This window comes from Ramularia collo-cygni, assembly GCF_900074925.1.
Source record: "Ramularia collo-cygni strain URUG2 genome assembly, contig: RCC_scaffold03, whole genome shotgun sequence".
In the NCBI taxonomy this organism is placed as follows: Eukaryota; Fungi; Ascomycota; class Dothideomycetes; order Mycosphaerellales; family Mycosphaerellaceae; genus Ramularia; species Ramularia collo-cygni.
The window spans coordinates 1,208,918-1,235,560 of NW_019716257.1; the positions used below are offsets into that span (position 1 = coordinate 1,208,918).

The following is a 26,643-nucleotide window of genomic DNA, read 5'->3' on the forward strand; positions in this document are numbered from 1 at the left end:
GCCTACATGAGATAACTGCATCGGACTTCACCTGCGTTTCGGTGCCCAGGATGCGATATTAGATAGCATCTCATCGAGATCCACTTCTGGCGATTGTGCACGCCGTGCAGTCTTCGCGGGTGGTTTCTGTTTGGTCTGGCGAGTAGGCCTCTTTCGTTTCACAGTGGTCTCGAAAAGCCAATCTAGGTCTTCCTCCTCTTGTGGTGCTGTCCCCATTTCGGTTGTCTTCGCAACGGGTCTGATGGTGGCCGCACGCTTTGACGGTGGCGGCACTTTCTGTTCAGGGGCAACCGAACGCCTTTCCGCCAGTTCAGTACCGCCATTTGCTTCTTGAGGCGATGCCTTCAGCCCAAGCTTTTGACGTCCCTTGAGCTGGGCATTGGCGCTGCCGCGCCTTGGAACAAGTTGCATCCCATGTTTAGCGGCGGCAGTCGAAGCCATGGCATTCCCGTTCTCCACAGCAAGAGGAGGCGGTCGGCTTTCTTCGTTGTTCTCCGCGTCGGATTCGCGATTGTGGAAGAGGAGATGGACTTCTGCGTCAACGGCCTTCCGCGATCTTGACGCCGCTGCTTGGGGTCGTGGCTTTGCCTTTGCCTTGGCAAGACTCTGGTCAGAGGTGCCCGCATGGTCACATTGGCCCCAATCATTCGAGGATCCTCCATTCTGGCGGCGACTCTCGAGTTCACTGTTGGTAGCGATCGGTGCTATAGCTACGCCATCGCCCTCAACGGCCAGAAGCTTTTGAGAGCTGCTTTCCGTCGTTGTGGGTTTCGACTTGGCTTTGACTATCCTTTTTGGGCCTGAAGGCGAACGGCTTTCAGCCGCGTCCTCGTTTGCCACTTTTGTTTGCTTTTCAGGCGACTTCGATGGAATATTTGCGTGTGTCTCGCCCAGAGGTACCCGTTTAATGGGGACTGCCACGGGCTTGCGCTTGCCCTTCGTGGAACGGGCCGCTGGCTTCGCTTTCATGATCTCGACATGCTGGACTTCTTGCCGACCGAGTGGTGTGACGGCCTCGTCCGAAACGTGACGTCCGCACTCGATAGTCGAATCTGCTGGAGCATCATTCACATCCTCCGCAGACGCTGTCTTCTTACGACTTTTCCTGGCGGCCTTCTCTGGCTGTGGATCTCTTCGTTTCTTGTCGATCGGTTGTGCCTCCTCAGCGAATCCTTCTGCCACCTTGGCTAGCGCATTAGTAGCCGCGTTTTTCCTGGGTCTTTTCGCTGGCACAGCTGTGATGACCGGCACCTCGTCCACTTCAACATGTACATGTGTCTTCTTAGGACGACCTCTTTTCTTCACAGTAGTGGAGAAGCTCTCCTGCTTGTGTTCGCTCAAATCTCCTGCCTCATCCTCCACCACATTCTCCATGCGGCGAAATTTCTTCGGCTTGACTACAACGACATTCCCTTCTGGTTGACCCGATGGACCATCGGGAGCTTTCTCTTCAGCGGTAGACTTCCTACGCTTCGCAGGCGGCGCGTCGAGATCAATCGCTGTCACCGGAGCCACTGAAAGCGCAAGGGAAAAGCCAAAGCTCGTGGCCAGATTTCGAACGCCAGCTCCCCTCTGGCGGATCAGGTGTCGTTCAACTCGCTCCACTGCCAATTGTCAGCGAGAACCCGTTGTCCTGCTCGAGTGTGGAAGTACCTTACGCTTCGCCGGTGATCCGGCTAGGATATCTGACATGCTGAAAGTACAAAATGCTACATAAGTAAGCAATTTATGGGTGCGTGTGTTGATGCCGTGACGTGTGATGTCAATTCATGTTTGCGGTTTGGTTGCTATGCTGCTTACTAAGACGCATCTCAATCCCTGAAGGCACTTTACGGATACCGAGTGGCTTTCACATGCACATTAGCATTGATCTTGGGACTTGTCGGAAGAGTAGCTTTCTCGAAGGGCATTGTCGACAAGAAAGTCGTGAGATACAGTTATTTGTACAGGAGCTGTTTTGGCCATTCATTTATCCCAACCCCATAGTCGCTTGATAGAATCACCGAACGTCTCCTTACCACGCTCTCTGCGATCCGCCCTGTGTTTGCGATCTTCCTCTAGTCTCTCTTCAATTTGCTGTGCATATTCCATCTGAGCTCGATTTTCAGCGGCAATCAGCTGCAGCTCCAGCTCTTGCTCTGCCTTCGTCATGCCCTGGATGCGCTTCCTAATCTGCTCCTGCTTTACGGGTGTATGTGCACTGAGATTTGGTGATGCTCCGCTCTCCAACGCACGCTGTCTTGCACGCGCCCACGCACTGTCCTGACCGAGCGCTTTTGTAGTCCTCTCCGCTTGGATCAACGGTGGCAGAACCGGCGGTTCCAGTCCCTCCTTCTTCGCTTCCTCCTGCATGCGTTCTCGTGCCAACATCTCATGATACAGCGTATCGGCATGCATCTGAATTCGCTCTTCCTCCTCTGCGCTTCTTTGTAATGCCAAATAACCCAATGCCTTGAGGAATCTGCTTTGCATCGTATAGCATCGGTTGAACGCCTTGTTCTCCTCTTTACACATCTTCATCAGCCTTCCCCAATCGCCGCTCGAAAAGCATTCCTTTTCCGCAATCTGGTAGTCCACACAGTTCTCAATCGCCGCCCGCCCAATGGCGGCCTTGCGATCATTGTAGGCTTCAATCACTTCCGACAAACGGTCCTGGTCGGACCGTCCAGCCGCCTCGACCTCTGTTTGGGGTCGATAGTTCTGCCAGAGATGCGCATATCGTCCGTCCTGGAAAAGTGATTCGGGAGGCACGGCCGGACGATCAGTCGTCGACCGCGAGTTCTGGTTTTGCTGGTCTATACCAGGTACGTCGAGTCCGAGCTGAGATCGGTACGTTGTCGGTGCGCCATCTTCTGACGGAGGTGGACGCTGTACAGAACCGGAGGGGAGATTATCGTGCCTTTGCCTGTCTTCGTCTTTTCGCGGCCGCTCGCTATCAAGAAACTCCCTCAACGCTGGATCCAATTTGCTCTTTGGGTCGTCACCATCAGAGCTTGTACCCCAGAGCCATCCCATTGTCCGTGTAGGTTCATGTATTGGTGAACACTGAGCTCCTGCTTMTTTAGAAGTCACTAGCCCTCTGGCAAGCTTTCTCGCTTACCTCCGGACCTCAGTCCGACGTTTGAAGGTCATGTTGCCTACTTACATGTAATGTCTATCCCTTATAGAAGCCATTAGGTGGCAACCGCGTCATGGCCGGACATAATGGAGAATGCCTTATGCAAGGTCATCGTCTAACTAACACATGACTTGCAGTTGAGGTGACCTGCCCGGAGACGACATGCCTGTTTGGCCGTTCCACCGGAGTTAAGAACTTGATGCGTCCAGGCAGTTGCGTTTGTCCGTGGCCTAGGTATATATACATGTACATCTAGCTCGAAGTTCACCATCACATTCCAGACCTACTGCCATCGAAGTAACTCCATAACTCCATCAGCCAAAGACCATCCATCGATTACGTAGCCTGACAAGATGTCTCTCGATATTCTTCGCGAGGTGCCCAGCTTCCTCTATCGCCAGCTCTTCACGACGCCTCCTACTCCAACTAAAGACTGCACGGGCAAGACCATCATCGTGTAAGTCTGACCTAAAAAGCAACAAGCTCGGAGATACATTTGCCGGAGCTCTGCTCAGCTTGTAATTCGTCCGTGTGGGATGGCTTGAAGTTTTTCTAATGTCTCCTCTCAGTACTGGAGCAAATGTGGGCTTGGGCAAAGAAGCTGCAAGGCACTTTGTACAGCTCAATGCACAAAAGGTCATTATTGCCTGCCGAAGCATCGAGAAGGGCGAATCTGCAAAGGAAGACATTGAAGCAAGCACGGGACGAAAAGGAGTTGTTGAAGTATGGCAGCTCGACTTGCAAAGCTACGATAGCGTGAGGTGAACATGATCTCTCTTGGATGTCGAATGAGTGTCATTGGCTGACATGAGCTTCGTTTGTAGGGCCTTCGCCAAGCGAGCAGAGAGTCTGGACCGTCTGGACATACTGCTCGAGAACGCCGGTATTTCTACTGCGAAGTACGTGGAGGTTCCTGGAACGGGCATGGAATCAACGATCGTGGTCAATGTCGTCGCCACCTTCCTACTTGCGCTTTTGATGATTCCGGCCATGCAGAAGACCAGCAAGAAGCACAATACAGTAAGTAATTGGAGCCCCCTAAATGCCATGGCAATTGAGAGACCACTACGCTCGTTGCTGTTGCCTCAAACTATTGCTGACCCCCAAGCTTCTAGATCCCGACTTTAACGATCGTGTCTTCCGAGGTGCACTTCTTCACCAGGTGCGTTTGTTGAAAGGATTGCGGATCGAGAGAGAGCCAGCATGGCCTCAGAACTTTCTTGCCCTATTGTTACAAGGTACAAGGCAGAACTAACAATCGAATCAGTTTCCCTGAGCGTAAAGCGTCCTCGATTTTCGCAACGCTCAGTTCCAAGCATGAAGCTAGAATGGCCGACCGATACAACGTCTCCAAGATGCTGGAAGTTCTCACCTGCAGAGAAATAGCAAAGGAGCACCCAGTCAGTCAGACAAATGTCACGCTCAACTTCGTGAATCCTGGCTTCTGCCACAGCGAGCTCATGCGAGATATGGTATGTTCAACGAGGTATAGAGCGTGTCTCGAACCCACTTCCCACCTGTTCGGTACCTAGGGCTCATGCTGACTTCAACCCAGATGAATCCCATTCTGGTGGTCATCAAGAAGATCCTTTGCAGGACCACCGAGGTAGGGAGTCGCACATTGGTGCATGCGGCGCTCTCGGGACCTGAGTCTCATGGCAAGTACCATTCGGACTCGCAAATCGCAGAGTGCGCTCGGCTGGTGGAAGGTCCAGAGGGTCCAGAGATGCAACGACGGGTTTGGGGAGAGCTTTCGAGCATATTGGAAAATATCGAGCCTGGCGTGACGAAGGTGCTCGACAATTAGGTGAGACTAATGCTCTATGATGGTGACTTGGGTAGTGGTGTAAATCAGTGGTGCCAGTATGCAGCGCCAGAGAAAGACCGGCCGTTCGAGGAATAGGTCCGATTCTCAAGTCAGAACTCACGACTGCAGTGCTTTGATTCTTCGGTCGTTGGTCAATCGAAGCTCTAGATCTATCTTTCTTGGGCCTTGGGAGGCGTCAGACAACACTCCTCACAGCGAGTTCTCAATCTCAATCATCTCCACCATCTTAGATTGAATGTCCTTCTTCACAGCTTCAGTCGGTGGCTCATATGGTCGTCTAGGGCTCAGCTTCGCCTCTGCCCCTTCGATCCCAGCACTCTTCGCACTCGTGATACTCGCGGCATACTTTGTATTCGCGATCCCCGCCTTGCTGAAACTTTCCGCAACAGCGGCAATCTGGTGCCACTTCAACGCTTCATCAGTTTTGCCCTGCTTGTAAAGATCATAGATCCGAGTGATGGTCTTGGGGAAAATGTTGGCGAAAGCAGCGATGCATCCTGCTGATCCGACGGAGAGTCCGCCGATCAAGAAGTCTGATTGACCGCCAAAGACGGCGAATTCGTCTGGTCTGAATGTTGCTGCAAATCGAGTGATCTTTCCGACCGAGGCACATGTCAACTTGGTTCCGACTTTTGTTGGGAAGATTAGCTGAGTCCGTGGGGAGTATCTCTCTTCAGGACGTCGTCGAAGCATACCGATGTTCTTGTGTTTCCTTGCGAGGTCAATCATGACTTCCGAGTCCAGATCAACGCCATTGCAAACGGCAGGAAAGTTGTAGATCACCTAGGTATTTGAACGATCGATCAGTTCTTCCACCTCCCAGCAAACGGTCGTGTGGGGGAACCTACAATCGGTAGAGGACTCTTACTTGCGATTTCCTCGTAGAACCCCGAAACTACCTTGGGCGTCGTCTGCTTTCCAAAATAGCTGCGACGAAGGGCGACAAAGTCAGCGTGACTATGATTGATCACATCTACCATAACACTAACCTGCAAGGAAGAACAAGTGCATAATCGGCCTTGGCGTCATGAGCATCCTTGATGAACTCAAGAACCTATAGAAAGTATCCTGGTGTTAGCATCGAACGCATTCTCGGGATGAATTAGAGGCACTCGCCTGTTTGGAACTATGGCCGGAGACACCCGCCATTATGGGATACTCAGGACCAACAGCTTCTCGTGCAGTTCTGAGCAAAGCTGCTCGTTCTTCCCTTGTGAGGAGAAAAGTCTCTGCATTGGTTCCAAGAATCACTAGTCCGGTGAGGTGTTTTGAGAGGTACGTGTAGTACTTTGCTTGGGAAGTCAAGTCCAATTCATCGTCTTCGAAGAAAGTCACAGCTGGAGCCCAGATGCCGGATGGTGGAACTTTGACAGAGGCCATTTTGATTGTGGGTATTCGATAGTTGTAAGAATGCGGCTATGGTAATGATGAAGAGCATGGAGGCATTGAAGCACATGCGAGACTGGTGGGGCAGGTCCGACGAATCAGCCGCGTCGGCCAGGGATGCCCCTGGCCGAAATTGTGTCGGCCAGCAATGAAGTGCATAGAATGAAGGCCCAAGAGCATGCGATTAACATCACCAAGTAGAATGATGAGGAGTTACGTTCGGAAAGATCAAGCGATCCAGACATTAGTGTATACAAAATTAATAACTCATTACTCGTTCGCTGTTCGCTGTCCGCTGTGATCCATATGCGTTCCGCCTTCCGCTTGCCTGCCTCGGGTATAAAGCTGAGTGTCCAAGAAAGCAAATCTGTATTTAAGCAACTGCACGCTCCTCCTCGCGTCCGCGGACAGAGGCATCCTCCTCATCGTCGTACTCCTGGCCGGACTGGTGCTGACCGGCTGGCATCCACATTCCGGATTCACGATCCTGGTCCTGGCCAGAGAGGTCGTGGCCAGATGTCTGGTTGCGGCGACGCTGGGAAAGGGTACGTGCGCGGGTAGAGAGCTTGGAGCTGACAGCAGCGTTCTGCTCAACCCAGTTGGTGAGAGCATCCTCGCAGTCCTGAATGATGGCCTTGGAAGCCTCGTAGCCGTCGTAAGCATTGCGGGTCTCGCCAGGGGTGACTGGGGAGTCATCGACGAGCTCGAGCAAGTGCTTTCCGAAGCCGGCGACGATGGCCATCTTTTCACTGTGCTCACGGAGAGCATCGAACTGGTAGGTGAAGGCAGCCTTCAGTTTCTCGCGGGTGATGTTTGACAGCTGGGCCTCGGCGACGAGCGACTCGGCCTCTGCACGGACAAGCYCCTGCTCGAGGACGACAATCTTGGGGCTGTTGGGCTCCTTGTACTTGAGCTGAGCAATCTGGTCGGTAATCTTCTGCTTGCCTGTTGGGTTGTTAGTTGCGTGATCATCTTGTGATGTCGGGAAGGAGCCACTCACGGTCTCGGCTGGGCTGAACGGAGGCCTCAATGTTGCGGATACTCTTGATGGTGACACGGTACTGGTCGTAGCGGTCGACGAACTGGTCCTCAAGCTCACCGATCTCGTAGATGAGAACACCGAGCTTGTCGGTGACATCGGAAACATCGTCATCACATCCCTCACCCCAGATGGACAATTGTTGCTGCAGTGGCCGTTAGCGCGTGCCCCTGAAYAGCTTCCGGAGATGCCAAATATGTCAATTACATACTGCGACCTCCATGCGCTCCCTGCCGACCAACTCCATCGATCGCATGACGTTCTTCTCCATCTTCACGAGCTGCGAAAGCTTCTTGGCGAGATCTGGGCCGAAAGCACCTGGGTGCACCGACTTGCGGAAGGTGTGACCTGCACGTGGTGTTAGGAGTTTGGCACAACGAACATGGCAAGTGTGTCAGAAACGTACCCAGGCTGGCCTTGCCAAACAGACGACCACCCTTGGTCGACGACGATGGTGGTGGTGGGTTCTGGATCTGCGAAGCAGTCGGCGCGCGCGACTGGCGCATCGAGTATGTGCGGTGCATGATTGCGGTGTTTGTGGGGGTGTGGCGGTAGTAGTGATGTGGTTGTCTGTTTGGGGCTGTGACTGCTGTGGTGGTAACGGGTGACAGCGGTACTTCAGGAGAACAATGGTATGGATCAAGGAGGAATGTGTGAAAGAGGGGACGAGTTGAGAGTAATATGGCGTGAGCTAAAACAACAGACCATGGACGTCATCGACGCCAACATTGGAAATCGGCGCGCTTTGATGGCAGCGTGCCCCCTGCACTGAGCTGGGACAGCAACCGGAAAGCGGGAAACCCAGCAACTGGCACCACGCAACAACATTTGCGTGGCTGTGAGCTGTCGATCTCTCCACTGCAACCAGCTCCACTCCAGTCTCGCCCACAGCTCTCCTTCATTTGCCCTGCGGCGCCGCCGGCTCGTGCCAGCTGCGAAGCGCTTCCTTTCCACCAGCTCGTGCCTTCCATTCGCTCTGCCGACTCCCTGTACCTGGCCGGATGCAAGCGTTCACCTCTGCCGTAACCGCGGCAGTACAAAGCTTGGAAGGAATCTAGACGCCGTCTCTGTGGCGACGTCATGGTTTGAAGTCTATACTCGAATGGCCGCCGACTCCGACTCGTCACCAACGCCATATTGCGGCGCGTTGACAAACCCAGTGTTCTTCGCCCAACGTCTCTCCATCTACGAAGGTGGGTTCATCATATGTGTGTTCAGCTACCAGCTCGCAGAGTGCAGCATCATGCTCATGGCCACACATGAAGACCTTCATCCAGCGAAACCGTGCGACCCGCGAATTCCCAAAGCGGCCATCCTTTGACGCTACCGCTGCCCCTTGCGACCTGCAATTGCACGCGAGTACCAACATGCCTTGTTGATGAATGCAAATGTCTCACTCTCCCAAAAGCTTGATACTGGGAAACCCCTCGCACAACATCTCATTCTTGTGCGCGGATGGAATCTCCTTCCATACGAGGAGATGATTATTGTGGTGCTGAGTCTTCTTTTTGGCAGAGCGCTCGTTCATGGGGCAGAGACGACAGAGAGCTGTTCGTATGCCATTGTTGCAAACGACCTACCACGGTTATGCCATGATCCGGAAGCCCGCACAGCAAGGTTTCTTCAGATATGTCAATCAATGACTGCTTCATCGAACGACAAGACCCGCCTCATGCCAAGTACAAATCAACATGCAGAAACGCATTCGGAATTCAAGAAAACACGCATTGATCCACTACCTCATCCCTATCCTGAGTGGGTAAATTTCAAGAAAAGTATGCGTAGGACCGCATATAACTGCAAGTTGTACAGAAACCCCAAACGAGATGGTTCTCGGAAGACAAGTTGAGAACGGGACATACTCTCATGTATAACATTTACTTCTCCTGATACTCAACCCGCTATCCGTACACTTCTAACACGCGATACAGAACCCCAGTGGGCGTCAACGCGCTACAATTGTAACGCGCAATGCAAGTAAGGAGTCGGTAGCAACTTCTTTCATCATGAACCGGACCACGTTCCCCATTAAACCAGGCCTACTCGGTYGCTTCTGTCTCGGTCTCGCCAGAAGCAAGTCTTCTGTCTATTCTTGCATCCGCTTGTAACATTTCGTGGCATTCTCTCGTTTCTCAATCGCATTTCGTAGTCGGAAACGTCATGATCGCTGCGTACGCTCGTCACGCAACACGAACATCGTCTCGAACAAGCGGTATCCGAACATATAGTGGTTTGCACAACGAGCTCACCGATCTTTCTCGAGCATCGTTGCGTTCACATCCATCAGTCTTTCTCACTGATCCTCAACGATGGCACCAGGGTGAGGAAACTTGGAAGGCATAGTAGTGTTTTCAGTACGACCGGCCATCTCACTTGAGCTACGCTTCCTGGACGCAGTCGAGATCTTGCCGCCAGTCGACCTCTTGCTAGCTACCTTGATGGTTTCGGGAGATGTGTCCGCGGGTGGTGAATGAGCGACAGCAGAGCTCGCGCGCGCGGTTGGTGCGTTGACAGGCGTGAAGCCATGTGTGACGACCACTGGCGTCTGAGAGCTCGGATGAGCGCGGAAATTGCCGTTGAAGGCTGAGTCGGCATTTGCGGCTGGTGTGAGTGACTGCACGGTGGACTGCCGCGCCGGAGGTGCACGATCCATGGWCGTCGAATCTGGGCTTACTGGAGCCGTTGATGGGCGTGATCTAATCGCAGGGGCATTGATCGGGTCCACAGGCGGTTGTAGGGAGGCGTGAGATGGTGGTGGTGCACTCATTGGCCCCATGTTGGACACGTTGGACATGTTCGGACTTGATTGCTCGGCGAAATTGTTGCTCACAGCTGGACCGCTCTGTGGGGAGAAAGAAAACTWAATGTTCTGCCCGGAACGTGGAAGATAGCCCGGTACATAGAGCTTCATCTTGTCGAGCTGCACGCCAGGCGATGAAGAAGCCGCGTGAGACGTCGGAACACCATTTGGCGACATCGTCTGCACTACGGAATCACCCGTACCATTGGAAGGACCGGCAGAGGAGGGTCGCCCGCCGTTGTTTACTGGCTGGGAAGGGAGAAAGCCACCGATAGGCCCCGATGGATGAGGACCAAGCTGGAGAGGGTTGAGATGCTGCTGGCGGATATATGGCTGCTGATGTGCGTGCGCCTGAGCCCTGCGTGTTTCGAGTTCAACCGCATGTGCGTGCTCAGCCTGGGCGGCAGTCATCGGATAGTTTTGCTGTGGAGGAAGGCCCATCTGTGTCATGATATTATGTTGCGCAAGTGTTCGCTGCCGCTGCGTCTCCTCCTGCAGCTTTGCCTGATGTTCCTTCCAACTCTCCACGCGAGTTCTGTGAGACGAGATTTGAGCGCCGTACGACATGCACTGCCATTCCGGCGGAGGCTCTCTCTCCCCTTGATTGATCAAAAGATCAATCTGCATATAGAGTTTTCGAAGTGCACGGGAGAGCGACGCTGGAAGCTTTGTGTTGACCCGAAGACACCCAGAGTGCAGGACAGCCTGGAAAGCTTTGATGGCGGCGCCCTCCGGTGTTCCGGCTAGCTCCATCTGAATTATCGGGCTTGGTGGCAGTATAGTGGCCGGTTCATCAAATTTCCGGGGACGTCCGGGACCACGCTTTGCGATAGATTGCTGCTGTGTTTGCAGTTGGTGATGATACTGCTGCATGTACATCTGTGACACGCGCTGCTGGGCCCACGACTTGAGAGCGTTTTGGATGAAGATGATGCCATGCGTAAGTGGACCATCAGGTATGCCGGAGTTGGTCAGCTCAACCTCGTCGTCCCCATCCGCATCGAAGAATGAAAGAAAATTGTCCAGCGGGTTGGCAGCATTGCCGGAGACAGCCTTGACTGGAGTTGGAGGTGGTGAAGTCGAAGCTGAAGCCGCAGACATGGATGATGGAGGTGCAGGGGGCACACCACCGAACGTGGTAAGCGCGAGGGTGAGCTGTTCAAGCTTTTCAATCATGGTGGGCACAGTATCAGGCGCCGCGGGCGGCGGATCATGGACAATATCAGTGAATCGGACGCTCGGCTGCGAAACAAGATGTGGACGTGGCGGACCTTGGGGAGGAGCACGGCCATGCGGTAGACCCCGTGGATGCGTAGAAGGACCATGCTGGGGTTGCGGAGCGTTTGCTGGTGGTTGGTGCGGCAGTTGCTGGAAAGGGGCAGCATGCTGCTGATGGGGCGCGGGGGCGTGAGCTTGCTGCGGCACTTGACCTTGCGGAGGCTGTGGGACTTCATTTTGAACATGCAGCCCTGGATTTGGCACAGCGGATGGTGCCGGATTTGGAGGTGGAGGTGGAGCCTTTGAGGCTTTCGACTTTGGTGTGCTCTTCCGGGATTTCTTGGCGGCGACCTTTACTGCTGTCTTTGCTTCAGGGATTGCCTCCGGCTCCTCATCGCCACCGTCGATGTAATAAGACATGAAATCGCCATAATCATTCCTTCCAGCTGGCTCGGGATCAACAAATGGTGAAGCTTCTTTTTCGGATGGCGGAGCAGATGACAATGAGGAGAGCCCAGACGAGGAAGCAGGTGATGGGGCCAGTTGAGGAGATTCCTTGGTAGGCGCGACCGGGCTGGCAGGAGTCATGACCATAGTGTCGCTGTATTTGAATCTGATGTTTTGGTCTTGGAGGCGCCTTGGACGCGAGACAGTAATAGTGTCACCGCCTTCATCGCTTTCTCTCCGTGGGCCATTCAGTTTGAGGCGCGGCTTCTTGGTTGGTGGTTCCGCTGATGCCGTCGAGTCGCTGGCGTCGGTCGACTTTCTGGCATGTGATCCGGAGGGTTTCGTCATTCCTCTACTGGTCGAGTCGTGATATTTTTTCAACTTTGCGTCCGAGATACGGTCTGTGAAGTGAAATACCGAGACTGCGTTCTGCTGATCTCCCATCTGGTTGTAGCCTTGCACCGGAAAAAAAAGTGCGCGGTGCGCGCGCGCGTGCTTCACCAGGACCGGGACAAACAACTCCTGCGCAGGGACTGATGACCAGTATCAGTGATCGTCCATTGACTGTCAGGTGTGTAAATTCTTGCCGGTGCCAAATGATGAGCCGGTTTGGGCGATGTGTTGATGAAGAGGAGAAGGTCCAAGAATTGGAAGTGTCCTTTCTTTCCCTTCTACTCACGCTAGCTTGGACATCTTCCATATTAGGTTAGGCGTCAAAATCCGCAAAGACCTTGAATGCTTAACTACCTTACCTTGCGCGGGCAATATTTCTCGCCCGGAGAACTTGCAAGATGAATCCTTGGAGAGACGCTCAAGCTCGGTGGTGAGGATATGCATCCTGATGCGCTCTCGGATCTTCAACATGTAGCATGGCGAATGTCATGACTCCTAGGGCACAACAACTGAGACATGTGATTGCGGCAATGTCGCACGCGCACATTTGCGCGAGCATCATGATCGTCTGGCCGGACGGTGCACCAGGCAGCTACGGCTCATCATGTATGAGTGGCGCCTGCCGCTTTGTGACGATGATAGGCAGAAATCCGCATGCGTCAGCCAGGGCCAATCAATGAGTGACTTGTCAGCCTGGTGGGAGAGAGGTGAATGCAATGTCGGAGGCTCGGAGTTTCGGCAGTTGGGCCGATCACAGCTAAGTTACCTACAAACCACGTCTCTCGAATGTGAAGCTCCAACAAGCCATCCGTCTAGTCTCGTTTTTGCATCCTCACAACCATGAAGTTGTCGCACGTCTCGGGCATCGTCGCCTTTGCGCTCGCCTCTTTCACCTCCGCCGCAAGCCAATGGTCCTTTGACGATGGCACTCTGACTGTCGCCGAAAAGGGCGCTGAGGCCGTCAAGCACAAGTAGGCAACATCCTCCGTCCGAGCTCAACTGTTAGCCATTGTCTGACCAACTACCCCTCAGACTCACTGCATCTGCCGCTGGACCTGAGATTATTGAACTACCCGCCGCTGCGTCGCTGAAAATCGCCCTGACCGCGCAAGATGGAGGAAAAGGGAAACGGCCCCACCAGGCCTTCTTGACCCTACAAGACCCGGCTAGCGGTTTGGAGGAATCCTTTGCATTCGCCGTGTCGGACAGTGGGAAGGCCAAGCTCGATATTGTACGTTTCTAGCGTTTCGCGGAGAAGGCACTGGCTGACGGAATATATCACAGTCCAACAAGGACCTACCATACCAGTTCCTGGTATCCGACAAGCCTCTCAAGAGTTTCATCGTGCTGGGCTCTTTCGGCTCCTCGACTCCATTCAAACACATGGCATTCGACCTCAAGATCGGCCACGACGTACACACCCCTCTTGYCGTTCCCGCCGAACCCGAGCGCTACGCAAGGAAAGAGGAGATCCAGCACACCTTCAAGGAAGACCCGCGCTCGCCGCCCAAGATCATCAGCTTGGTCTTCACGTTGGCCATCTTGGCAGCCGTCCCGGTCTTACTCGGCGCGTGGTTGCTTCTGGGAGCGAACGCCGATCACGTTGGCAAGGCTTTCGGTGCAAAGCCAGTGGCTCATGGACTTTTCTTCGGCAGTATCGTGGCCATGGAGTTTGTATTTTTCTTGTACTATGCGAGCTGGAATCTTTTCCAGACACTTCCCGTTGCTGGCGTTGTGGGAACCGTAGCTTTTATCAGCGGTAGCCGTGCCTTGACTGAGGTACAGGAGAGAAGACTCGCGGGCCAGAGATGAGCATATCGAATCGAGAGTGGAGTGCTGATACTCAGCAAATTGCATGTAGAACGGCCGTTGAAGCCGGAACGAATTGTACCATCTACCATTGCTTTCCCAACCAACGATACATTTCTCCAAATCCCCTGGAGGGCACGCCATGATATACCGCCCGGAGCACTACGATCGCCTTGCGTGACCCAATGGAGGTGAACATGACATGCGAGAGGAGATACTCGACACGCGCAACTCTACATCTCTACATCCCTGCTGTAAATCTCACTCCCCTCGCACACTCGCATTACATTTCATCCCATCTCGCAATGGGCAGGTTACCACATAGCAATCATGGTCAGCACATTGCCAGTGGAGACAAACTGAACGCCAAAGAAGAGCTTGTGGCTATAGTACGATTCGCTGCCTTCTCATTGCCATCACGTCTCTCAACAAGCCAGCTATATTATACATCCAGCAACTCCTCCCACATAGTCTACACCTTACAACACAGAGATCGCCTTGCGCAGCACTTCCATGCTCGCCTCAGAAACGACTGCCCCATCCTTCAACATCCAGCTAACATCACTCAGCAATCCCAGCGGCAGCCAATTACTCTCTTGGGCCTTTTCTAGCGACTCCTTGATACGACCAGTGTGCTCCCAGCTCTGGGCTGCCTCCTCGGCCCGATCAATCACTTTCTCCGGAATGCCGCACATGGCAGCGCAATGCATTCCGTAACTACCCTCCGCCACGCCGTCCTCCAATTGATAGAGGAAAGTGACATCACGAATATCATGCTGCACCTGAACAGCCATGCGCTTCGCCGCGACCTCTGGGTGATGCTGAAACTCGGCGGCAAGCGAGTGATAGTGGGTTGCAAAGTATCCCAGCGAGCCGATGTGACTGGCAATGTGATGCAGGACTGCCTGTGCCACGGCCACGCCATCGTAGCTGCTTGTCCCGCGACCGAGCTCGTCCAAGATGACGAGAGAGCGCGGCGTGGCCTCGGCGAGAATCTTCTTCGTCTCGCTCAGTTCGACCATGAATGTGCTTTGACCCGCGAAAATGTTGTCGTGCGCTCCCAGTCGAGACATGATGCGGTCCACGGGCGTCATGCGTGCCGATTCGCAAGGGACATAGCAGCCCACTTGGGCAAGAATGACGGCAATGCAGGTCATGCGTAGCACGGTTGATTTCCCAGCAGCGTTTGCGCCTGTCAGAAGATTGATCGATGGCTGGTCGCCTCCCAATGCAATGTCATTGGGGATGAAGTTAGTCGTCGTCTCAATGCAAGGGTGGCGGAGGGTCTTGAAGTCGAGGACACCGCGAGCATCATCACCCTCTACGAATTCGGGGCGACAGGATGGTGACCCGATAGATGCTGAAACCCTGGCCAACGATATGAGACAATCTAGCTGCGCGATAATTTTCACCGCAGCTAGCCACGTCGCATAGTCCGTGTCAAATCGCGCAAAGAACCGTCCTGCGAGAGCTTTCAACACCTGGTTGTGCCTGAGAAAGGTTAGCAAATGCGCCCCATGAGACGCCCCTAAACGCTCTCCAGACCGCTCTCCGGCCGGACGGCCTGTTTCGGTCGTACAGAGGCAAACCTGTGTTATAAAAGCCTGCGTCCTGGGGGAGATGGGAAAAACTTACATCTCTTGAGCTTCCTTCAAATTCTGGACCAGCTCCTCCAGCTCCGGCGAATACCAACGTTTGCACTGTTTCGTGGCAGACATTTGCTTCCAATTCTTAGGAATGGTGCTCTTCACCTTGATAGGCACCTCCAGTTGGTAGATTTCCTTGCCATTGTCCGTGAATTTGATGGCATTTGAGCCGAGGCTCTTCCGCGTGCGATTTAGCAGTCCATCCAGTTCCTTAAGAACGTCATCAATCCGGTCTTGACTCTCGTCGAAATCCTCCTCGACGCCCGGCTGTGGCACGAAAAGTCCTTCTTTGGCTTTACCACGATCAAAAGCATCCTTCCAGTGGTCCAGCGCCTCCTTCATATCAGGCATGGCGTCGATGAGCTGGTTGAGAAGGCCGTTGCCGGTGTTGAACGACTTGAGCAGCGACATCGTGTAATCGATCTGCTCAAAGCCATCCAGAACTTTCACAAAGTCCTGTGGTCTGCAACGGCCAGCATGAACACGAGAAATCAGCCGCTCGAGATCGGGCAGGCGCGATAGAGACGAAGTGAAGCTCTCCATGACCGAACCGTCGGCATTCAGTGCATCAATGGCATCGAAGCGTTGGTTGATCTTGGTTGCATCGCCCAATGGATGGCAGAGCCACTGCCTGAGCATTCGCTTGCCGAATGGCGTGATGCAGCGATTGAGCATTGAGAATAGCGTACCTGGCGGGGGATGTTAGCACCTTTCTCTCCTGTTAGATGTGTAYAGCTGAGTGCACAGCCCCCCTACATTGCCGGGGTGGCTGCACAATCCATAGTATAGAGCTGTTTCGCGAGGGTGAGAAAGCTGGTTTGGAAGGCGGGAAACGTACCATCAGTGCTGGCGTCGAACGTGTTGGCGAAAATCTCGAGGTTTATCAGGCTTTGCCCGTCCAAAACGAGGCTCGATGCCTTCCGGATAGGGTCGTACCAGGCAAAATTGCCGCACGTGAGGAGATCCCGTTCAATTTTGAGCAGGCTCAGGTACCACACTAGTGCGCCGAGCGCAGGGAATGCAAGCTCCTTTTCTTTTGCCTCTCGTAAAACCACTGGCCAGGACTCAAGGCCATCCTCAGCTGACTTATCAAAGTAACGCTCGCCATCGATCTTCATGCGAGTCTTGTCGGCGCTGAGGAACTCCTTGTCCGGCTTCAAATAATTGAAGATGGTAGTCGCAGGGGTGTTGTTCTTCAMGATCCGGAGTGCCTTGGCTGAGAGACAGCCCTTTTCCAGCAAAAGTTCACCTGGCCGAGTCTGAGCCACGAATGTTTCGAAGCGCGTCATGTCCACATCGTCGACAAATTCCGAGAGCTGGAACTGTGCTGTCGCGGTATCCACGAAAGCGATYCCAAAGGCCGGCTTGCCATCATGCTCGGTCTCCTTGATCGCAGCACAGTATGTAGCCATGTCGTCCTGCAGCATACCTGGATGCTATTAGCATTCGATGTTCAGTACCAGAGCTTGCTATCCATTGAAACTCTCGCGCGGACTCTCAACAACCCTATCGGTGCCAGAGTCGATGTACGTCCAGATTGTGATGAATACAAAGACTTACCTCCATCGACTAGAGTTCCCGAAGTGAGCACCGAGGCAAGCTCTCTGTGGATGATTTTGGCCTCTTTTCCTCCGCCTCCTTCTCGCTYGCGCATGTCCTTGCTCAATTTGGATTCCATCTGATCAACACGTGCGATTTTGTACCCCTTGGCAACAAATTGGTTGGCCCACAAGTCGAGGCTGGCTTCAGGAACACCGACCATACGCATGTTGACTCGGTCTGTGAGCTTCAAATCGAACAGTTGGTGGCCAATGGTGGCGTCATTTTCGTAGAGTTCGTAGAATTTGCCCTTTTTGAAGAAAACYATGGTGTCCATGAACTTGGACTTGATGTCCCAGTACTGCTGTTCAAACGCAGAAAACTTGTGCGCTGGCGGGATGTACAGCGTACGAGGGTCGTAATCCGGATGATCTGGTGGATTCCGGTCAGCATCCAACGGATGCGCCAGCCAGGTGTGGCGTAGAGTCGCATCAGTCGCAGATGCTTTCTGCTTTTGCTCGGAGCCTGTCACTTTCGATTTACGGGCTTTGCGTGTGGCAGGAGCCGCCTCAGGATCAAACCTCCACTGCTGGGCAGTCGAATACGACGGATCTATTTCAAGTCAGCACTGTCCGTCAGGAGAAGCTCTCCATGTGCACGACAGCCTGCTCCTTCCCATCGTACTGCGAAGAGTCGCAAAGCAGATCAACGTACCTTCCTCCTTCTCCATTGCGGGCTCAGCAGTCTCGGTCTCAGCATCCTCGTCAGAGTCGTCCTTGATGCTAATCCGACGACGCTTAGCAGCACGCACGCTGCCTCGAGATTGTGGCTTGAAGGCGTCCTGGTCGTCGTCATCCTCTTCGGCGTCGGATTCTGCGTAGCTCACGTGCTTCTTCGCCTGACGTGAAGGACTAGAGCACACGACGCCTGGCGACTCTATCAGACGGTTAKAGCACATCTGCGACATGCATCGTACAGACACACCGTTTTCCTTGTTGACATTGCCATTGCCATCGCTTGCAACAGGCGGGCTGGATGCAGACGATGGTGGTGGCCGCTTCTGAAAGAAGCCGGCAATGCTCTGCTGCTTTTTCGCCGTGCTTGGAATCGCCGAAGAGCGTGCCATTTCGATGAGGCGAGAGGCCGATGGGGACAAAGTTGGGAAAGGACGGGAGGAAGTTGGGAGTGAGACGCGTGTGTCCCGCGTTTGAGTCGCGTTCTTCTTTCCGCGAACCTGGAGCAACATTGGCTTGGCATTTGACTTCACTTCCCGCCAACGACCAACAACCAGCTCATTGCCAGCCATGTCACCGTATCGACAATGCGCAAAAAGGCTCGTCGTTATGCAAAAGCGCTCCTACAACTCAGGTCGCGACTATAACGCGGCAGTGGTGGCGCTCAATGGCCTCCAAAGCAACTTTTCCGCTGTGGAGGCCATTAGGAAACTGGGGCCCGGCTCGAACAAACGCTCACTCCCGGATATGATCAACTGGGTGCGCCGTATTGGATATGAGGTGCGTACTCTCTGTCCCTCCATGTAGGGGTGAACGTGTCTGACGGTAAGCTAGCCGCCCGAGTTTGACCTCCTCAATCCCGTCCACATTGCGGGCACCAAAGGCAAGGGATCGACTTCGTCCTTCATTTCGTCTATTCTAGGTCAGTATCTCCCAATGAAAAGCAGTATCCATGCGGAGCGTCTGCCTTCGCCGGTGGGGCTGTATACATCGCCACACTTACGGTTTATCCGCGAGCGCATAAAGATCAACAATGAGCCAATCTCCGAGGACCTGTTCGCGGAATGTTTTTGGGAGGTCTGGGATCGTCTTGAAGCCACAAAAGTGTCGACGGGACACGATGGCTCCAGGGCTATCGGCGACAAGCCGGTATACTTTCACTACCTCACCCTCATGGCGCTTCACTGCTACATGAAGGAGAAAGTGGGCACTGCCATCGTTGAGTGTGGCATTGGCGGTGAATACGACACAACCAACATACTTGTCAAACCATCAGTGACGGGTATCACAAGCCTAGGTATCGACCATGAAGCCTTGCTTGGTGATACCATCGAATCAATCGCCTGGCACAAAGCAGGGATCTTCAAAAAGGGTGTCCCTGCATTCTCGGTCACTCAGCCTACGGAAGCTTTAGAAGTGTTGCACACTAGAGCGAAAGAGCTCGGTGCTGAGCTACACATCGTGCCTCTTCATGAGGCTGTTCGCCACGTTGAACTGGGTCTGCAAGGCGAATTCCAAGCACTGAACGCTTCTCTTGCAATTGCCGTTTCTGCAGCCCACCTTCAACGATTGGGTTACACTGGTGTGCCGGATCCTTTCGACCCAGCATCCAAGCTGCCGGCCGAGTTCATTGAAGGGCTGAAGACAACACGCCTTGGTGGCCGGTGTGAAAAACGAACAGACCTCAAGTCATCGCATCTCACCTGGTATATCGATGGTGGACATACCCTCGAAAGTATAGACGTGGCGGGACGGTGGTTCGCGACCAATTCGAAGAAATCCGACGGTGAAAACGCCCTCCGAATTCTCGTTTTCAATCAACAGACTCGAGACGCATCATTCCTCGCCAGACGCCTGCACGATACCTTGGCCACGGCTCTTCAGGACGAGCATCCCTTTCAACATGCTATCTTCTGCCCCAACACAACCTACCTGAATGCTGGCTATAAGCCTGATCTTGTCTCGATAAACACGAACAAAGACGACGTCAACAGCCTTCGCGTGCAGCAGGAGTTGGGAAAGACTTGGGACGGAATTGATCCAAAGTCCACGGTACATGTTGTTGGTACTATCGAGGAAGCGGTCGCGTTGGCTCGCAACATATCTGCTGGTCGCAAAGCGGATGTCCTCACGACAGGGAGCCTGCATTTGGTGGGCGGCTTGATCGAGGTTCTCGAAGGCGAAGAGGATGCAACTTCTACCAAGCTTTGAGGGTACTAGGAGGAGCAACTCTCCGGTTAGCGGATAATTAAATGTTGTATTATAGGCCCTATCTGATGATGAAAGGCAATGTGTTTACCACAACCATGAAAAGCCTCTCGACCTAAGAACGTCCCGTCTGCACACTCGCACCCACGTGTGTTATCCATCGAGAGAGAAGCCCGGCCGCAGTGCTGGATGTATCGCCTGGGGCTGTCGCCTGCCTTGCACCGGATCGCTGGTATCTCGAGAAGGTCCCGGCGAACCGCCAGAAATAGCTGATGAGTGTTCTGATGCAGGTTCATTGACCTCATTGCCCACATAAGCCAAACTGTTGGCTCGTACATGCGATGAATTCGGGCCAACCCCAATGACGTCCGCAGGCTCTGGTACACCAGCCTCTTGTGCGCTGTGTGAAGTCATGCTGGGTGACATCACTTTCGGCGAGAAGTCCTGCAGCACAGTCGACTTCGAGGCCTGCGATTCTGAAAGCGAGTCCGGGTCAATGGAGCCTCGTGAGATCAAGTTCATGGCTTTATGGATATTTTCTGGACCCGTGGTACGAAAAAACTGCGCAAGATCCCCGGTGGACCCTGGCCTCACCCAAGCATCCCTGGCCACCTTTCTGTGCTGATTGGGAAGATTCTTTATGAAGGCAGATAGATCTGTGGTCGTACCGGCGCCGGGTCTGGCGTCTCGTGCTTCCATGCGCTGGACGCGCTTTGCTGGAATTTGCGTAAAGAGACTATCAGCAAGTCCTGTTTCTGCTGCTCCTTCATTTTTCGAGCGCTGTGGGCCTAGCATTTTCTTCCCGACAGCTCGTAGTTTTGTGAAGTTCAAGATAATTTTATCCCTCCTCGAAGACGGCGGGCTAGCTAGAGGTTTGAAGGCTGGCGCCGCGGTGAGTTGCGAGGTTGTAACTGCACCCAGATCCGAATCTAGAGGTCCCCTAGGCTCACGGATTTCTTCGCTCTCGCCGTGATGAGCGGGACGCCTTGGCTCTAGTGGGGCTACCGTGTTGATGGAAGTAATTGATCCAGAGGAAAGTGCTTTCGAGGTCGCTGCGCTGTGTTTAGACCATTGCCCAGAGTTGCGAGATCTTGCGGATGACGAGGTATCCTCCCTGAGTGGTGCCTCAAACAGTCTGTCTCCGGGAATCGTTGCCACCATGCCTTGACCAGCAGAAGTGTGCAAGACGTCGAGATTTTGTTGGATTTGCTCTGCCCACAGGACGAAATCGAGGCCGAGATGATTATGGCGAGCAAACGAATCCGTTGCCTCCAATGCCGCCAACGCGATCTTAAAGCAGTCTTCTGACTTTTCAAAGCTACCGAGCTCATATTCGATGTGACCTATCAATGAGAGCGTGAGGGGGAGAAGCTCTTCAAAGTGTTCAACCTTGGCGAGACACTGCGAAGCAATCGACAGACTGCCAAGTCTTGCGTGAATGAAAGCTGCGTTGAGAAGGCATATACTGCTGTACAGTTCAACTGTGATGAGTTCCGAGAGTTGGATAAACAACTCGGCTGAAGCTTCCAGTTCGAATGCGGAGAAGAGAAGGCAACCTACCAGCAGGACCATCTTAGCATAGGCTCTATCTGAGATTGGAAATCTTTTTCATACCGTGCTCCCAGAGATCTATGTGGTCGTCGGAGACTCCGCTATCAGGTCGGACTGCGAACAGGTCTTCCACGAACTCGTCGAACGTCTGTGTCATCGTCAAATCGTGGGAAGCCTGATGTTACTACGTGCTTGAGCTCGAATGCTCCCCCACAGCGGCGGTTGCTGGCAGTGGTGAACAGGGGCAATGCCGTCGATCTTTCTGCACTTGTTGCTGTTTCAGTCGCGCCCGTTTTAGTGGATAGAAGAATTGGGTGGCGTCTGACTGGTTGCGTTGTCGACGCCTGTGAGGATATGTAGGAAGCGCTATTCCCATTTGCTGTTTGTGATTCTCAATCATGCGCTGTCGGTCATAATGAGCGCGATGTCACGGAACCTCATCTTCTGACCGACCGAGCTCTTCCATTGTTAGAGACATCAAAGATGATGCAGCAATCAAACTCATTTCGTAATCCCGCACGCCATGCATAACTTCATTGCCCACATTTGAAAACACAGCTCTGTCAATCTTCTGGTTGCCGAGATGATATGTAGCGCAACCGAGTGGATAGGTGGCCAGGACAACGTTCGACACATCTTTGCTAACCCTTCTCGATTGATATCAAGTCGATTCATCAGCGGCCGACCGGCGAAGACGCTACACACAGAGCTTCGTATGCTGCCAGCACCGGAAGACTACCCTTGGAGAGGGTTATTTCACGGACAGAGGCGAAGTAGGTTCGAAGTAAGTTGTGGTAACCACGCTCTCCATGCCACTCATCTCTGTGTGAAATGAATATGGCTTGCTGCATGGCGCCCGGGGCTTTGAGGTACTTCTCGACTAGGTCTCTGGAGCGAGGATAGCAGAAGAGCAGCACATCTGCCTCCACCGCATCAGGATGAAGTGATGTAGGCGTAGGCACCCTTACCATCCGCTCTTCTGGGAAGAAAAGATTTGCACATGACATCACCTCGACTGCCCGAATGTTGACACCATGCTCCAGCATGAGGCGTTCAAGTAGCCCGCTCCCAGCTCCGACCTAGTGTTTACAGGTAAGTGACAGGATTTCAATGATGCCTTGCGGCTCCGGGGCCGCTTACTGAGAAGACCAGAGAGTTCTTGGGTATGCTCGACGACAGTGTTTCAACCAACGGTTTCGAAAGGTTGCTGCAACAGCCTGGAAAGAGCTTCGGCTCGTCGCTGAGGTGTGTCAATACGGTCTGCATATCGGGCGAGTGAGTGAGTCACAGGACTGTGCAGTAGTTCGAAGATGAAACGTGCACTCCACTTCCGCTGACGTTGTATTGTGTATTGTGATACCCCGCGGCCAGGTTTCAGCGAATGTCTGCGAGAGTCGGTGGCCAACCGAACGTGCGTGACAATCGATTGTAGGTAGGTAACGATCAAATATACGTCTAGAAAGGCAGTCGAAGACATCCCAGAGAAGGGTAAATGACGGGGCTCTGGGCTCTCTTCAAACCCTAAAAGGTAGCGTAGACTTCACACCACACACAATCTGCTCATGCTCATCATCATGTTGATTTCCATCCATGTTTACCTGCAGACGCAAATAAGGAAGACGGAAGAAGGTTGATCATTTACCATGCAGCGGAGAGGCGTCCCTTGCGCCAGATATCCATCGTCGGGATTTGTTACACGAGCTCCGTCGCGCTGGAAGAGGCAGAGGCCCGAGGAAAATGATCGCGTGGAGAAGGTTGTCCTCTCCGCTGGGACTAGTCAAGTGCATGGAAGCTTCTTCTACCACGTTGTTTAAGCCGACCTTGCCTGACTATGATTCAGTCGGACAGACCGATGCATGCTTCACACTTGTCGAAATCAGGCTTTAAGAATTCTCATCAGCTTCCATCATCATGCCGGATGGACCGTGCGGCCCCGCCCCGGGAGATCTTCTCGGAAGAGACGCCAGCTGACCACACGCTGGCCGTGGAAACGCTGAAACTTTCAACCATAGGTATTCACTTGCTGCTGATGAGGCTTGGCCGCACGACCACCGACTGCTACTGCACGCGCCCGACTGACTTCGCAGGGAAACCCCGTGATTGCTCCCACGTGATGCCACTCATCATACATCTGGTCGGCTCCGGTGCGGTGGACACGATCTCCGTGCAGGGCTGGTGCAGGGATCGGCGAGCAGGCGAGCACTGCCACACTTGTGGCTCGTGGTCGTCGCGCAAATCCGTTTGCCAACGCACATGCTCGACATGGTCTTGCCACTGCGCTGCAAGACTCTGAGAAATTTTGGACGTTGAGAGTARGGAGGCAGGTGGGCGCGTCGCGCGACTTTAATACATTGGAGACGAGCAGGCATTTGGAGGTTGGTGAACATTGCAGTCTAATTGGTCTGACCTTTAAAGGTTACGCGGGAGCCTCGTTCACTCACACCCAATTGTTCACTCTTCGCCAGCAAAAGCTCTGTCCAGCCAAAAGCCATGGCCATCCCGCCGATGGCCTCGTGTGAAACCCTGGAAGATCGAGCGCAGTGCAAAATGATRCCGAAGATGCAACGCGAGGTCATTGCTAGCCATCACCTTGAATCGCGTCTGCATCTCAAATGGAGTTGTGACGCTGCTCTCGTGCTGTCTGGACGAACTCGGAGCTGATGTCCATTTCTGGTTCAGGTCCGGCTTGGAGCTGCGTCCAGAGTCACGACATCTACTACTGCTGTGCTAAATAGAAGCGTGCATGTGCATGTGCATTAGACTCTATACGTATTTTAGCCCTGCAGACACTTTGCGGCGCAGTCTGCAATCGGCCAGCTTCTTATAGTAGCAGGCCTCGCCCACGGCCATACCTCACCATCAACCCTCGCTACTCTCCCCCGCGCACACCCTCCCCTCCTCCTCCCCCYCCCYTTCTCCTCCAACCAATCGTTGCGTCAAATCGATATCTGCATTTCTCTATTCATTTTATTTCTTTTCAATATCCAGCACATCGCTTACATTATTTGGTGATCCTGTCGATACCCCCGAAGATGCCGGTGCAGCTGCTTCCCGCATCTGCTGCTGCATTCGCACCTCGTGGAGCGCCGGAAATCGTTCTCAACACCAAGGTTGAGCCTTGGTACATTTCAACCGAATGAACAGATGCAAAGGATGACTGCTGACAGCATTTCTCCCCACGTGTAGGTTGACCCAAACGTTGAAACGCATCAACCGAGTCAAGCGCCCATTGAACAGCGTACCACAACACTTCCGCTGTCTGACCGAAACCCTTGGTGGTCCGGCCGCGATATGGACGCTGGCGTCGCTTATGCTGCCAAAAGCGCCCGACGCCGAGCTGCGCAAGGACTCGGATCCACTCGTAGAGGCTCTCTTCAACCACCAGCTCCTTCATATTGAAGCATACGTTGTCCACGTCGACATGGTCTCGCAACACGAGGTCGCATTTAAGCTGACTGTGGAGACAATTGAGTCGTTGATCGAGTACCACAAGGACATTTACTCCATCGACGCCTCTGCGAGTACCTGGAGCTGGCCCGAGAAGGACGCGCAAGTCAAAAAGATGCAAGAGGAATTCGTGCAAGCCGCGAACAGATTCGTCTTTCGTACCGGTGCCCGAGCGTTGGAGGGATTGGAGGAGGACGGTGCTGGAGAGCTGCTCGACGGTCGCTCAGAAGACGTCAAGAATGCAGTCATGAACATGTTCCTCCCACTGTTGCCACCGCCACCGCGCATCGTCGACGTTATTCATCCGGCACCAATCCTCCCAAATCTATCGGCTCCTGGCCACTGGTGGGCCGCCAGCCCGCAGCAGATGGCGCCAGCGCATCCACAGCACGTGGACTCGTGGAGAGTGCTCCCGTCGACGCCTTCGCCCACTGCAACGACTTGTAGCGACAATCAATCAGCTTCGTACTGGCAGGACATGCAAGACATGCAGTACAGTGCAGCGCAGCTGCCGTCTCCCACGCCCTCGTTCAGCCAACCGATGGCGTTTACGACCGCACCGTCGCATTTCTACAGCTCACCGCAGTGCATTGCTCCGCTACCTGCGATGATAATGCCCCACAACATGTCCAATCATTGCGGATACGACATGGCAATGGGCGGCTACAACGACTTTGGATGGAGCCAGAACAGTTTTGCGCCACAATACGCCGCCATGGTATGACGAGCAAATCCGTGAACGAGAACACTGCTCTTTCTTCTTCTCCACTCGCCCGGTGTTCTGGCCCAACCCGACGAAAAGCTCTCCTCGAGGATTTGACTTTGAGGTCCTGAGGCGCACAGGATCCTCAACACGAGACTCACGATAAGCCGTAATGTGATTCGAAGCGATGCGAGCGATACCCCGATGTTGATCATCACCATCAACACCATTTAAAAATCCAGTGCATATGGGACGGTGTTTCTTTCTTTGTTTGTGTGGACAGGTTGTTTAGCAAGCGAGCATTTCTGGGATTTGTTAAACATGGAGAGGAATCCTGCGAAAGCATGGATGCGTTACAAAGACGGGACCAGGCCCACGACCTCACGGTCAAACCAAGAATTGATGGAAGGCGCGATTCCTGCGTTTTGGAAGGCGTTTATGACACGGACACTCACGACATCTGGAATGTCGTTTCGATTCCCGCGCATGCTTGCATGGGGAAAGGCCTGGAAGCCCGTTGTAAACACCTGATCTGGCCAGTCCAGACGGGGAATGCGACGTGGGGATGACGGCCTGTTTTTCCACGCACCGATGGCCTTGGTACTGGCTGCCAACTGGAGTGCTATCGGCGGCTCGCGATATCTTTTCTATTGGGATTGAGACCGGATCTCACTCGATTAATATGACCTGCACCCGACAGCTCGACTGGACGCAGACTGAAGTGATTGGCGACTTCCGACTCCTTGATAGCTGATTCGACATCTGTGATGTACGATG

General features: G+C 53.6%; 12 protein-coding genes; 4 read left to right on the plus strand and 8 right to left on the minus strand.

Moving 5' to 3' along the window:
• Positions 1–27: 27 nt before the first annotated feature.
• RCC_02828 (uncharacterized protein) lies at positions 28–1,692 on the minus strand (the record flags this gene model as incomplete). XM_023768121.1 has 2 exons in its annotated part: positions 28–1,604; positions 1,659–1,692. 2 exons carry the CDS (start codon positions 1,690–1,692, stop codon positions 28–30), a joined length of 1,611 nt encoding a protein of 536 aa, XP_023623889.1.
• A 273-nt stretch (positions 1,693–1,965) lies between these two features.
• On the minus strand, positions 1,966–3,015 carry RCC_02829 (uncharacterized protein; the record flags this gene model as incomplete). Its single annotated transcript, XM_023768122.1, has 1 exon — positions 1,966–3,015. One exon carries the CDS (start codon positions 3,013–3,015, stop codon positions 1,966–1,968), a length of 1,050 nt encoding a protein of 349 aa, XP_023623890.1.
• A 456-nt stretch (positions 3,016–3,471) lies between these two features.
• On the plus strand, positions 3,472–4,925 carry RCC_02830 (related to enoyl-CoA hydratase/isomerase; the record flags this gene model as incomplete). XM_023768123.1 has 6 exons in its annotated part: positions 3,472–3,575; positions 3,688–3,879; positions 3,943–4,138; positions 4,234–4,280; positions 4,386–4,590; positions 4,674–4,925. 6 exons carry the CDS (start codon positions 3,472–3,474, stop codon positions 4,923–4,925), a joined length of 996 nt encoding a protein of 331 aa, XP_023623891.1.
• A 210-nt stretch (positions 4,926–5,135) lies between these two features.
• On the minus strand, positions 5,136–6,326 carry RCC_02831 (probable Putative 4-hydroxy-2-oxoglutarate aldolase, mitochondrial; the record flags this gene model as incomplete). XM_023768124.1 has 5 exons in its annotated part: positions 5,136–5,575; positions 5,642–5,729; positions 5,795–5,873; positions 5,936–6,000; positions 6,063–6,326. 5 exons carry the CDS (start codon positions 6,324–6,326, stop codon positions 5,136–5,138), a joined length of 936 nt encoding a protein of 311 aa, XP_023623892.1.
• Positions 6,327–6,705: 379 nt separating this feature from the next.
• Positions 6,706–7,895, minus strand: RCC_02832 (probable sphingolipid long chain base-responsive protein PIL1; the record flags this gene model as incomplete). XM_023768125.1 has 4 exons in its annotated part: positions 6,706–7,277; positions 7,333–7,516; positions 7,583–7,719; positions 7,778–7,895. The coding sequence occupies 4 exons, from the start codon at positions 7,893–7,895 to the stop codon at positions 6,706–6,708; spliced, it is 1,011 nt and encodes a 336-aa protein (XP_023623893.1).
• Positions 7,896–9,664: 1,769 nt separating this feature from the next.
• Positions 9,665–12,184, minus strand: RCC_02833 (uncharacterized protein; the record flags this gene model as incomplete). Its single annotated transcript, XM_023768126.1, has 1 exon — positions 9,665–12,184. One exon carries the CDS (start codon positions 12,182–12,184, stop codon positions 9,665–9,667), a length of 2,520 nt encoding a protein of 839 aa, XP_023623894.1.
• Positions 12,185–13,069: 885 nt separating this feature from the next.
• RCC_02834 (related to oligosaccharyltransferase delta subunit (ribophorin II)) lies at positions 13,070–14,041 on the plus strand (the record flags this gene model as incomplete). XM_023768127.1 has 3 exons in its annotated part: positions 13,070–13,200; positions 13,262–13,460; positions 13,514–14,041. The coding sequence occupies 3 exons, from the start codon at positions 13,070–13,072 to the stop codon at positions 14,039–14,041; spliced, it is 858 nt and encodes a 285-aa protein (XP_023623895.1).
• Positions 14,042–14,517: 476 nt separating this feature from the next.
• On the minus strand, positions 14,518–18,349 carry RCC_02835 (probable DNA mismatch repair protein msh6; the record flags this gene model as incomplete). XM_023768128.1 has 6 exons in its annotated part: positions 14,518–15,529; positions 15,674–16,373; positions 16,523–17,113; positions 17,245–17,835; positions 17,938–18,159; positions 18,208–18,349. 6 exons carry the CDS (start codon positions 18,347–18,349, stop codon positions 14,518–14,520), a joined length of 3,258 nt encoding a protein of 1,085 aa, XP_023623896.1.
• Positions 18,350–18,527: 178 nt separating this feature from the next.
• RCC_02836 (related to tetrahydrofolylpolyglutamate synthase (Met7)) lies at positions 18,528–20,168 on the plus strand (the record flags this gene model as incomplete). XM_023768129.1 has 2 exons in its annotated part: positions 18,528–18,737; positions 18,792–20,168. The coding sequence occupies 2 exons, from the start codon at positions 18,528–18,530 to the stop codon at positions 20,166–20,168; spliced, it is 1,587 nt and encodes a 528-aa protein (XP_023623897.1).
• A 150-nt stretch (positions 20,169–20,318) lies between these two features.
• Positions 20,319–21,873, minus strand: RCC_02837 (uncharacterized protein; the record flags this gene model as incomplete). XM_023768130.1 has 2 exons in its annotated part: positions 20,319–21,721; positions 21,780–21,873. The coding sequence occupies 2 exons, from the start codon at positions 21,871–21,873 to the stop codon at positions 20,319–20,321; spliced, it is 1,497 nt and encodes a 498-aa protein (XP_023623898.1).
• A 517-nt stretch (positions 21,874–22,390) lies between these two features.
• Positions 22,391–22,982, minus strand: RCC_02838 (uncharacterized protein; the record flags this gene model as incomplete). XM_023768131.1 has 2 exons in its annotated part: positions 22,391–22,795; positions 22,857–22,982. 2 exons carry the CDS (start codon positions 22,980–22,982, stop codon positions 22,391–22,393), a joined length of 531 nt encoding a protein of 176 aa, XP_023623899.1.
• Positions 22,983–24,748: 1,766 nt separating this feature from the next.
• On the plus strand, positions 24,749–25,887 carry RCC_02839 (uncharacterized protein; the record flags this gene model as incomplete). XM_023768132.1 has 2 exons in its annotated part: positions 24,749–24,837; positions 24,903–25,887. 2 exons carry the CDS (start codon positions 24,749–24,751, stop codon positions 25,885–25,887), a joined length of 1,074 nt encoding a protein of 357 aa, XP_023623900.1.
• Between the last annotated feature and the right edge of the window lie 756 nt (positions 25,888–26,643).